General features: G+C 42.2%; 1 protein-coding gene across 1 annotated transcript; it reads right to left on the minus strand.

The window, feature by feature from the left end:
- Positions 1-10441: 10441 nt before the first annotated feature.
- Positions 10442-12712, minus strand: LOC147899861 (fanconi anemia group E protein FANCE protein). Its single transcript, XM_087377249.1, has 3 exons — positions 12239-12712; positions 11858-12060; positions 10442-11728 (listed from the first exon to the last, which is right to left on the minus strand). Exons 1-3 carry the CDS (start codon positions 12691-12693, stop codon positions 10458-10460), a joined length of 1929 nt encoding a protein of 642 aa, XP_087233375.1. The 5' UTR covers positions 12694-12712; the 3' UTR covers positions 10442-10457.
- Positions 12713-13043: the final 331 nt, after the last annotated feature.

Below are 13043 nucleotides of genomic sequence, written 5' to 3' on the forward strand. Positions count from 1 at the left end.
TTGGAGTAGAGATGTTTTAGATGGTTTATGCCTTGTTGAGCCAAGCATTGGTTGATTTTTGAGAGAGAATTTTGAGATTGCAGCACATATCCTAGCAGGAGACTTTTCTAAAAATTTGAAATGCATCCTAAAGCCTAGTATAGGCTTTGGCAGTGATTTCTTTTGCTTGAGTAGAATGTTCATAGCACATGAACTTGGCTGTGTAATCTTTGCCTCTTTTCGTTCCTAAAATGGCACAACCAAATTTGAATGATGTCTTTCCAATGCTTGCATAGGAGGATAGGTTGGATGGCACTAACTAGTTATTCTCTTTGGAGTTTTATGGTGCAGAATATTTGGTTGCCAAGACTCATGCGACTATGTCAAACATGATGAAGGCCACCCTATTCAGATTGCGCCAGGCAATCCTCCACAAGGGGGAAGGGTGGGGGATCATGGTGGCGGTGTGCCACAATAAGCTACTCTAGATGGTCAAGTGAAAACACTTGCAAGTGTCACTTCTGAGCAAAGCAGGTGGGATACTAGGAATACCCAAGCATTATCTTTGATCTCACTGAATGCAAAGAGGTTCATTATACCTCATATCAAGTTTCTCTAGAGTGCTAAACCTGCTTATGATATTTTGGAGAAATATGTATCAAGCTCATAATGAGGCTAGTGTCTCAATTATGCGTAGAGAGCTTGATAGTTTGCACGTGGATGAGGGTGACTCTATGTAGGATCACGTCCCTAGGATTCAAGATTTGCATGAGCAAATCTTGTATATTGATGAGGTCCTTTCGGACTCATAGCTTGTTTTCGCTACTTTAAACTCATTGCTTGAGTCATGCATTTTCAACGTGAATAAAAAGGATTAGACATGGTACTTTGATAGTGATTCTTCCCACCATATTACCTCACATAAGTTCTTCTTTGATAAGTTATCTAGTGCATCAATTGGCTAGTTTTTTGTGCCAATGATTCTTCTTATCCAATTAAAGGAATTAGAGAGCTTACGCTCACAACTGAGGATGGTTCAGATCTTTGCATCTAGGATGTTTTGTATATCTCTAGGATTAAGAAGAATTTACTTTTTGTCTCTTCCTTCTCTCGAAGAGGTTACCAAGTCATCTTTGAGGATGACAAATGTACGGTTTGTTACACGGAAACCCTTGGTTTTCACCCTTACATTATGTCACAGGTTATTCTAGCTTGATGCATTTCAGAATAGAGCATATTTGGTTTTCGTGGCTTCAATTTTTGCCATGCAAGATGCAGACAGAGTTATGGCATGCCTAGTTTGGACATGTAGATTATATTGGTAAACTGAAAGGAAAGGAAATTGTGGACACAAACTCAGAATACTTGCATTACTTGCTTGTAGAGTGAAGAAGAGTGAGGTCCTTAAGTAGGCACCTCATACATGCTCACTGACATCATTGATGACTTCAGAGCTCCACAATCATCTCCTCAATCTGCTCCTAGATTCTCTCAATCATCCTATGTGGCTCTCCACCACCTAACTGTGCTTATGGGCACCTAACTGTGCCTCTAGCACTCACACATAGAAACATAAGGTGTGCCTAAGGCATACACCTTGAGATATCCCATTAAACCCCCCCTCAAGGGAATGCCTCAGGCTATGTCAAGGATACATCTAGTCTCATAGTTTCTCATGCCATCTCATGGTGGTCAAGGATAAATCTATGGCTAGGTTCTCATGCTAGCAAGGGTTCCCTTGGGTGTAAGGTAAACAAAAGGGATACAAAGAGACCTTCCAATGGTTATCTTCCCTGCATGTACATGCACACAATGTCTACGGGAGGTACCATGGAGCAAAACATACACATGGCCTACATCATAAGGTGACCAGAGGTGTTTACAAAACACACAAAACACAATAATTTATTTCATTCATTTTGGAGGACTATCCAGGCTGAGTACCTTGACATAAAAAGAGAGATCTGGAGCATACATAGAGATGTTTTAAAATGCATAATCTTCAAAGGATGCCTCATCTTGTGGAGGCTCATCAACTGAAAGTAGATTTGCATTTTCTGTCTTTGCTTTGGCTTAGCAAAACTTCTCATTATGGTTGTTCTTGCCACAGTGCTTGCATGGATTAATTTTGAAGCAGTCCTTTGAAAGGTGATTTGTCTTTCCACAGTGATTGCAAGGGGTATACTTGCCCTTTTGGACTTTTATAGTATAAACAGTGTCATTGCATTTCCTGAGCTCCATATGCCTTTCTTCTTGTTGGAGAGCAGAGATAATACCTTCAAGATTAGGATTAGGAAGATTTTTCAAAGTGGTAACTATGTGATCATAATCTTCAGGCATACTCTTAAGTAACACTGCCATAGCATCATCTGGAGTAATAGGAGAGTTGATAGAAGCTAATTGAGTCATAAGACTCCGCATATAGTTGACATGAGCTGCTAAAGTAGTACCACTAGCCATCTTCAATTCAAAGAAAGAGATTTTAAGTGATAGTTTAGAGATGTGAGAGCTAGCACCAAAAATCATGTCAAGCTTCTGCCAAGCTTCTGAAGGAGACTCCAAGTCAGAGATATGGTGAATATAATCATCTCCTAAAGCAAGAGCAATGATACCATATGCTTTTTCTTCTCTAGCTAGATCCCTTTCCGGTCATGTCGGAGTTGAGGATTCGCTAGCATTGGAGGCCGTAGAAGAAGCGGTAGGAGTCGGTTTGACAAGTCCCCATAAGTTCTCCCTCATCAATGCAAATTTCACCTTCATCTGCCATGTGTGGAAGCCCTTTCCATTGAACTTTTCTAGATTCAATAGGGTAGCCATGAGGGGGTCTAACCCAGATATTGGGCAGTGTCTATCTCTCTTACAAGGCAAAAAAATAACTGAAAGACTTCCAAAATATGAGCACTTGATGTAGCAAAGACTAGTGACCAATATTCAATCAATGATGCTTCTTCTTACATGCTTCATAGAAGTGGCTAAAATGAATACTTTCCAATCAAAACCAGGTCTAGCAATTCAAAACAAAACTGAAGCCACACTTGTACTGAAGTTATTGAAAGATTCAAAAAACCAAAAATGCTAGAGTAGCATTTTATGTAGCATCATCTTCAAAAACTTGTCCAAAACTGTCAAAACTAAAAGGCTGAACTTGGAGGGCTTGTAGCTCACTCTTCAAAGCAAAGGAAAAGGGGGTTTTTAAGGCAAAAGAGAGCTGTTATACCACAGAAGATCCTCTGGGAAGAAGAGGCGCAAAAAGGCGTCAGAACTCCATAGCTTGCCTTTCCAACGTCGACTGGTTTTTCTCTGTTTTCAGCTTGAATAAGCAACCATTGCTGCTCAGATTTCAGCATAGGATAGCCCAAGGCATGGAGAATCTACCGCTGAAAGGAATTAGAGGAAGACAAGGTGTGCTGAGAGAAAACGTAGAAGGAAGAATCGACAGAAATCGTGTAATGGCGACGAAATGGGCGCGGTTTTCTTTGATTCCTCTCAGCCAGAGGTTCGCCCCTTCAAGTGGATCTCTAGCAGGAAGGACGTGGGAAATGGTTGAGAACCGGAGGAGAACAAGCTTAAGCAAACTTTGGGAAGAAGAGGGAGAGATGGTGAAGAAGAAGATGAAGAAGAAGATGATGATGTGGCAAAAAATGGGCTCAAGGGGGATCAAAGGGCTCTGATACCATGTTGGTAAACTGAAAGGAAAGGAAAGAGTGGACAGATTATGGTAGCCTTAGGTTATTTCAAAACTTTTATTCTTGATACCTTACCTCGTTTGGAGGCGCCTCCAAACAAAATATGCGAGGGATGTATTTTGGGTACAATGCATTGTTTCTCCTTTTTGAAGGATGATGCAATCCAAACTACACATAAATTATAGCTTCCATATTGATGTTTGTGGATTGTCTCTTGGAGGTTATCTTTATTATGTTATGTTTATAAATGACTTTTCTTGGGTCTTTGCTCTTAAGCACAAGTTTGAAGTTTGCAATGTGGTCAAACACTTTGTCGCCTTGGTTGAAAATCAATCTGAATGCAGGTTGCAGATCGTTCGTTCAAATCGAGGGGAGGAATATCTATTTCCTAATAATGGCATTATACGCCACTTTATGGTGAGGTATACTCCTCAAAAGAATGGAAAGATTGAAAGGAAAAGTTGATCACGTTTGGAGATGGGCAGATGCATGCTAAAAGAAAAAGGGTTGCCTCACAAATTTTGGATTAGCCATTATGTGCTCAAATCGTAGTTTGAATAGGTGTCCCACAAAGGCACTTAAGGTCATGACACCTTATGAAGCAAGGTTTTTTCAAGCCCGATGTGAGATATTTTCATCCATTTGGCTATGTGCATATCATGTGCCTTAAGAATTGCATGGCAAACTTGATGACAAGGCAAAAATTTGCATATTTATTGGCTACATCAATGAAAGCAAGCGGTATAAAGTTTTATACTCCCTTGACCAAGAAGGTTATGACTAGTCAGGATGATATCTTTGTTAAAAATGCAAATCTTCCCTTTGCAGGTTTTGATAGAAATCAAGGTCCTTTTGAGCCCTTTGATGGGTTGTTGCCCATTTCCTTTGATGTTGAACTTGATATGCCAGTGTAAAATCATAATTTGTAGCAAGATACTCCAATGGGTAATGCCTTAGTTCAGCTTATGGCTGATCTTATTTCTCAAGAAGAGATCGATGATGCCATAGCATGTGAAAGTACAGCAATGCAGGAAGCAAGATTAGTATCTCGTTAGTTTTTTTGCACTCTTGAGGACTACAAGATTTCTAAACCACTTCCTAATGGTACATGGAGTGGCCTTGGAGCCATAGAGGATGCCCATTACTGTCAGTCTTCTTGGGTTAGCAGCACACTAGAGGCAAATGAGCCTAACTGCTTTGATGATGCACAAAATAATGTGCATTGGATGCAGGCAATGCAAGCAGAGATCGATTCCATTAAGAAAAACTACACTTGGGAGTTGGTGGACTTGCCTGCTAACAAGAAGGCACTTGGCACGATGGGGATGTACAAGCTCAAAAGAGAATCAAATGGTTCCATAGACATGTACAAAGTTCTTCTCGTGGCAAAGGGTTATGCATAGTAGAAAGACATAGATTATGATCAAACCTTTGCCCCCTCTTTTCATACGACCACCACTAAGTGTGGTTGTATTGGCTGCATTTCATGGATGAAAGATCCATCACCTGGACATTAAAACAACATTCTTGAATGGGAACTTTTAGGAGGAGGTCTTCATTTCTCAGCCCATTGGATTGTGGAGCTTGGCAAGGAAGACAAAGTATGCAAGCTAAGAAAGGCTTTGTATGGTTTGAAGCAAGCTCCTCGAGCTTAGTAAGATGCCTTGTTGTCCAACCACAAAATGTAGAATAGTCTGCATGAGACCACCCTCTATGTTAGGAAGGGGCGGATTTGCACTAGTACTAATGCTGCAAAAATTGTACATTGTCGGGCTGAAATACAGCAAACGTTTGAGATGCCAAATTTGGGGTTGCTTCACCACTATTTGGGCATCCAGTTTATACAAGATGATAGAGGTATTGGATTGCTGTAGTCCAAGCATATGGGTATGCTCCTGGAACAATTCAAATTGAAGAATTGAAAGCCCATCTCTACTCCTATGGAGCCAGGGCTTAAAAGAGTCTGTTCATGATCCCAGTGAATTTTTTGATATCTTTGTTTATAGATAAGCTGTGGGATGCCTCATCTATCTATACAACACACGTCCTGACATCGTATGCAGTGTCCCAGTTAAGTAGGTTTATGCATTTCCAAATATTTCACATTGGCATGCTGGGAAGCATGTGTTATGTTATTTGTAGGTTTGCTCTTTCCCAGGTGGGGGGGACTTTCAATAGCATGCTTACAACGATTCAGATAGATGTGATTTTGATACTCGGCAGTCCACTAGTGGTAACTGTGTCTTTCTTAGCTACTCATGCATTTCTTGGTCAAGCAAGAAACAATCTACGGTGGTTACCCCATCATGTGAGGTCGAGTATAGGGAAGCCTTCACGACCATAGTCGAGTGTATTTGGTTGAGGCGTTTGCTGGGTGATCTTCATACATCATTGGAGGAGCCTACTCCAATTCTCATTGACAATCAAAGTGCCATTGCTGTGGCACGAAATCCTGTGTTACATGCTTGTATGAAACAAATTGAAATTCATTATCACTAGGTCAGGGAGCAACTACATGCACGGGACATCAACTTGGTCTTCGGCCCTATACAAAAGGCAAATCTCTTCACCAAAAGCATTACCTTGTCAAAAGTTTGAGGCTTTTGCAAAGCTTTAAACTTATATCAATTTGGTGATTAATGTTTACCTTGTACATTATGACACTGTCATTACAAGGGTGTTAGAAATATTTATATCTCGGAAGGGAGTGACAATGTTATGTAATAAGGGAGCAATGGCCCTTTTTCCCATTACCAATGGTCTTTGACCCCTAACCTTAATTAGAGATTGAGTTTGTGGGTGAGATAGTCACCACACATCTTTTGACCCCAATTAGGGTCCATCCTAGGGTTTTGATCCTATGACTACCCTAGCTTTGAACAAATTTGTTTTGCCACAATTTGATTCCAGCTTGCTTCAACTCCATTCTCTCGCATTCTCTCGCTTCTTCCATTTCCAACATAGAGCACCAAAAGCTGACTGAAAAAGCTATAAAAGCTTTGATCTTATTTTCTAATTATCACATTTGATTGGTTATTCTAGGTTATAGTAGTTTTTAGAAGTTACTTTAATCTTTTAATTAGATCTCTTGAAAATTTTGCATGATAACCCCTCTACCCATGCACACACACAATTAGTTAAATTAAAAGGCCTAGAATAAATGCACATCTTAGTTTTCTAAGCTCATAACTTGACCTAGAGAACTCAAAATTTATCCAAACTAACTCCATTATTTAGACATGCTCTATCTAATGTGCATGTGATTGTATGAAGGTGGTAGACGTAACACTCAAAGATCGGGGGTTCTGACAATCACATCTGCCTCATGGCTAAACAGTACGTGATCTTGATTTGTCGTCATTGAGCCAAGCATTATTACCCAACACACCAAGGCTCACCCCAATGCCAATCTAAAGGTGTCAAGAATAAACCATGGATACCGGAGACCCATCCTGTGTCAAGAAACACCTATAGATGTGCAAAGTATCGTCAATCTCGTATGACATGTTAATAACTAAATATCAAGTGAAGGGTGATCCGGTGGGAAGTAGTCAAACGACTTGCAACTTCACTAATATCATGTCTATCTCATGCACTAGCTTCCAACATCCTGTCACTAAATGTGACCATCATGGATCCATCACCATATCGTATGTGATGTAAACAAGACCATACGGCAAAAGGAGACCATACTGAAGATGACAAACCACATTGGAGGTGATAGATCACTCTGAAGGTGATAGTCACTCGAGGTGATAGACATTCTAGAGGTGACATGGACATTGAAAATGTCATGTGCTAGCACTGTAAATAATGTGGTGGTCATGTTGAAGGTGACAGAGGCTATATTGAAGATAGCAAACATGGCAATCAACCATGGTGAGAGCTCTGAATTGTGAAAAACCATGCACGCAAGATAACTTCCCGATGTGTGATGTTCTCTTATAAGAACTCACGCAAACGAAACTCATGTGGTCAATAAACATGTGATCATAATAAATGAAAATAATATCCAATAATAATCCAAAACCACAGTGGAGAAAGGTGTAGATATGCTACATGGACTATGGATTTGTGGTGGGACTGTGATCTAGACGTTAGGCCAAACTGTAATTCTTCATGAGACTGGGGGTTCGAACCATGGACTCGAATGAGAGATCCAACTGAATGGGTGTATTGCTAGTTTTTTATGATGCCCTCGAAAGCTGTTTATACATAAACTATGTTATGTACCTAGATTGTGGAAATGGGTGAAGCTGTGATCAGCATGTATTATGTACTGGATATGGGTGAAGCTGTGATCAGGAGACTCAGAAAGACATCCATTTGGAACGTGCAATAGACTCCCACATACCAGAGAGATTTTGTAACTTGCTTATAGGCTTTTGTAGATAGAGGAAGAGAACTGAAGAGACAAAAGAATGCACAGACGTAGAGTTAGTAATCTCTCTCCAAAAATTTACCTACACACCTGTAGCAAACTCTGCTGAGGGAAGAGACCACCACCAGGTTTGTATGCTGCACTCTCTGCTACAAATTTCCAAACTACTGCCTGCCTCCCTGTCAGGCTTCAGTATAGTTGCTTTTGGTTGAGCTCTGCTTGCTGCTCCCACTTTCAGTCTTGTGCTCTCCTCACAGCTCAAGGTGTGCACCAATGTCTGCTCCAGGATTTCTTCTGCATGAACTAAATGGTGCCCCCACGGGGGATACTTTATAAGGCTAGGAAAGCCCTAGACTGGCTGACCTACTTAGTAGATGGGTCGACCCAGTCAAAGCTCCCACCCCACCTGTCACAGACCAGCCGACCATTCCTGCCCCAAAACACAGCATAATGACACCTCTTACAAGATGTGCCCAAGAGGTTTTCTTCTGCATGAACTAAATGGTGCCCCCGAGGGGGATACTTTATAAGGCTAGGAAAGCCCTAGACTGGCTGACCTACTTAGTAGATGGGTCGACCCAGTCAAAGCTCCCACCCCACCTGTCACAGACCAGCCGACCATGCCTGCCCCAAAACACAGCATAATGACACCTCTTACAAGATGTGCCCAGGCAGGTCTAATGTCCCCTAAGGGGTTCACAGACAGGCGCCACTTATTTCAACATAAACCAAATAAATGCCAGCATCACACCATATGTCCTCGCATATGTCTCAAGAAATATCAGCAGCTCACAGAAAAACACAGATTACCAGTAATATTCAACTGAATGAAATTGCTCTGCAACCCACAATCGTCAGGAGCCTACACATTGGGCTGCTGCGTGCAGAGCACGATCTATGCATGTGAAAGCAGGCCAGAATACTTGCTATAATATCAACAGAACCTCTAGGGGCTTACACATAGTTTTATCCAAGGAGATTAAGATCCTGAAATAACCAGGCCTATGTATGCTAAGAGTGCAGATGGAACCTATGATTACCCCACTTCATATAATGCAGTTCAAGGCCTTGGCTACTTATTGACAGTACCCGTCTAGCAAACCTAGGTTTTTTAAAGGCTTTGCTGATTTAAAAATGTTCACATACCCGTGGTCTACCTTGAGTCACAGTATACCATACTTGAGAGCATATGGTTGTAACAGCAGGACTATTGAGTAATCGCTCCTCAACAGTGCTAGCTAAAGTTAGAACTCATAAGTTCATCTGAATGGATCTCAGAGGCATCGTCTCATCTACAGGATGCAATGATGCAATACCATCCATTAAAAGATCAAACTTAATCATGAATTTGCATGAACTTCCATCACTTCCATCGAGGAAAATTCCTGAGGAGAGCAAGGCTATACAAAATTAAAGCTGTTATTCATTCATTTCCAATTAGCTGAGCTACTATATATCTAGACGAATCTAGGAACATGCCCAAACTCATCCTCTATGAACACAACACACAGTGCAGTTTCAATCTCATGATAATCACTCATAAGGTTGAAAATAATAAACTCCATCATGCATAGCAGGGACTAGCTACTTGTTATCAGCGCCCAACAGTGGGTGTAGACTATTAACTGAGCGACTACCTATTCTAGTTGCTGCCTATCTACTGTTGCCCATCCACCGTCTACAGATGCATTTAGTGGTTTTAGCACCCACTACATGACAGTGACAACAAGAATATCATCAATGATTTAGATCATTCTACCTACCTTTGGCACAGAGTTGCAGCACGAGACATGATTGTGTACTGCATCTAAACTCATCAAAAACGATGCTTTAAGCCATGAACAAGAACAAACATGTTGCTTCAAGTGGATCCTAACTGAATGCTCTATCTTCATGCTAATAACAATGCCAAGCTTAAACCCAAGTACCGTTGAGCTCCACCACTCCCACCTATTGGAACACACAAAAACATCCCATACCATTCATGTAACATGCTCATAGTGTGTTGAGATCACCCAGAATGCCAAAGAGCCTTATGACTTAAACACCTCGTTGGCCCATACTCAGAGAGCATTCACGTAACATTTTCATAGCAGTGTTAACATTAACAAGAATGCCAAAGAGCCTTTACTTAAGATATATACCTTTGTAAGACTAGAATAAGTCCAATCATACAAATTTAGAATTTTTGTTGTTCTAAAGATCAAAAATCTACAAAGAAAATAAAAGAGAAAATGAAAGAGAAGAAAAAACAGGTAAACAAAAACTTTTATGAAAAACAAAAGAAAGACATACTTAGCAAGCACAGCAACACTTATGTCGTCATCAGTGCCCAAGCATAAGCAGCCTTTACTTAAGACCTTGTTTCACGAAAAGAAGGCCACATGCCCTGTAATGTTCTATGAAAATTATTATAAAGCAAAAGACTTAGACAATAGAGATTTGGTCATGAAAGTGTCAGTCTTCTCTGCTACTCGCCGCAACATGCTTTTATGCTGCTTCAAATAGGGCCCATAGTTTGTGATGAGGCACAGAAGCAAATTGCAAAACTTCAAAGACTTGGTAAGCCTATCGACGACTTCTCCAAAGTCATTCACCAGTCCATCTAGTATTTCTTCATCCAATGACACAGGTCGACTGAGAATGTTGTGCACCACCGTACAAACAGGTTCAGTCCACATTAAAGACCTGTCAAAGATATTATGGGGAGCAGATGGAGGGAGGTCAAAAGGTAGTCGCTGGCGTCTACCTTGAAGAAATATCTTCCCACAGAAGGCTAACACATGATGATCCGGTAAACTCTCTTTAAGTGTGCGGTTAAGCACATCACATTGGGATGTATTGGGTCCTTCATCAGAGAGAACCAGGGGAACAAGAAGAGCATCCACTGCTGCCCTTGGATGGATTTTACTTGCTCGCAACACGGCCATGATTAAAACCCGAGATGCAGGCAGCTCTAACGATAATAACTTCGGAAGAATGCAGTAACTCAAAATCTGCGTAGACCACAAAAATCCATCCTCTTTCCTCAACAGGGTTTCACTCAAGCGTAGCACAACATCATCTCCCATTTCCCAAGGCTTTATGAGCTTGAGAAGTGCAGTAGGGTCTGACATTGTACGCAAGTTGTCCATGTCCCGTACAGTTGGCTCCATATCTAGCCACGTCTCTCTCAGTTCTTGAGCACGTGAATACAGTTTTGGACTGTTCCCACCTTCCACAGATTCTCCACTATCATCTGGAGCGCCTTTAATTTCAGACTCCACAACTATCGTATTCAAACTCGACTCCTGAATGTCATTTAGCATTGTGTACTTGCTATCATCAAGCAACGGGCTCGATAATGCTTTAGAAGGAACATTTTCTCTCAGAAACCCTTCAGAAATGCGCATTGGGGTTTTCAAATCCGTCACCTCATCTTCAGAAAGTTGATTTCTGTTCCCCTGAGTGTCAAACTCAAGTCCTTTCTTAAGATTGAAATTCAATTTACTTTCGGTCTTGTCCAAGCGCATTTCAGTTACTCCAGATGAAAAGCCACGGAGCCGTTTAACAGTGCCCACCTCTGGGATAGATGTTTCGATAGGCAACCAGGGCAATACTGGAGGGTGCGAATATCTGTCGTCCTGAAGCCAATCCGGCAAAATGTCGTCTCCCATCGCATCTGAATATGGATGCTTCGTTTCTGGAACCCCCCAGCCGATTGAAAGGTTCAAGTTATCAACAATCCTACATCAGCAGAACTCCCTACACAAAAACGACCAGCAACTTTGATAACGCGAAAAATGGCCATCGCAAGGTCTTTTGAACGAACCTTGAATGTCTGTGCGGGCCCCCGACACTCTAGAGAGCAGATCCTGTACCGCACGGACAACCCAAAAATCCAGCTCCGAAGCTGAAAGCAAGCTGAGCGCCAAAAGTTCCAAGTCCTTCGACCGAAAAAGAGAATGTTCAACGGACAAGAAGGTCAGGATATTGGCTTGAACCGTGCTAGGCAAGGTTTCGATCCACATACAGCTGCATAAACATAGAGATGTCAATGGACGTCTCTCTCTCTCTCTCTCTCTCTCTCTCTCTCTCTCACACACACACACACACGCGCGCGCGCGCGCACACGGTGAGAAAAAAAAAGAGAGAGCGCCTATCGCAGACAAAGAAACAGAGAGTGAGTGAGAAAGAAAGAAAGAGCCCACACTTGCCTATCGGTGGTCTCTTCCTCTTAGTCTCTTCTCCATTCAACTCCTCTCCACCTTCGTCCTTAGGATTGACCACAATTTGTCCCTCACAAGAAGCCTCCGGTGAGGAAATGGGAACCCTGAAGGCAAGCAACTCTGGAACCAGCCTCCAGAGGCGAGAGGGCAGGCTGCCAACGTTGGCTCGCGTCCTGGAGGCAGTCCCAAGAGGGCAGGGGAAGCCGTGGGAGCGGACCCAATGGATGGCAGCTCCGATGGGTGATGAGGAGGCGGAAGGGGGGTGGACAAGGGCTTGGAGGAGGGGTCGCCATTCTCGCAGAGCAGCACACAAGGCAGCATGGCGGCGACCACTGCTGCTGCTGGATACGTGCTCAGGCTCTGTTGTTGGAGGGAAAGGCGCCATAGCCATAAAGCTCAAAACCAGTGGGAGAGCAAGATCTTGCCCTTCCACTTTCATAGGAGAGAGATAAGAGCAAGTTATATAAATCGAGTTTGAAAGGCCATGGAGCAACTAGATTATGGAGATCAACATCTTGGAGTTGGGACTTGGAAACTACCCTCCCTTCCACTTCCATAAGAGGGAAAATGGAATTGGAATTCATACGAGCAAGATCCTGCACTTGGAATTTGGAATCCTGCACTTCTAAGTTGTCACTCGGAAGATTACGTGCTGCTGCTGCTGGTTGTTGTCACCTAGCCACCCGATGACCTCCGCATTCGAGAAATGCCTCCCATGTGCATTCCCATGTGTATTTGTTGTTTATTTTGGTGGTTGAGTTTGTAACCAGTGACATGATGTCACACTCT

The sequence above is a fragment of the Dipteris shenzhenensis genome, chromosome 7 (genome assembly GCF_047967505.1).
Source record: "Dipteris shenzhenensis isolate YYH24624 ecotype China chromosome 7, Dip_SZ_1.0, whole genome shotgun sequence".
Taxonomy (NCBI): Eukaryota; Viridiplantae; Streptophyta; class Polypodiopsida; order Gleicheniales; family Dipteridaceae; genus Dipteris; species Dipteris shenzhenensis.

Excerpts from the sequence above, each read along its gene's own strand:
- LOC147899861 (XM_087377249.1), bottom strand. The coding sequence starts at position 12,693 with ATGAAAGTGGAAGGGCAAGATCTTGCTCTCCCACTGGTTTTGAGCTTT. Across the intron at positions 12,061-12,238 it reads AAGAGACCACCGATAGGCAA|CTGTATGTGGATCGAAACCT; the intron begins GTGTGGGCTCTT and ends ATGTTTATGCAG. Across the intron at positions 11,729-11,857 it reads GGCCCGCACAGACATTCAAG|AAACGAAGCATCCATATTCA; the intron begins GTTCGTTCAAAA and ends GGGGGGTTCCAG.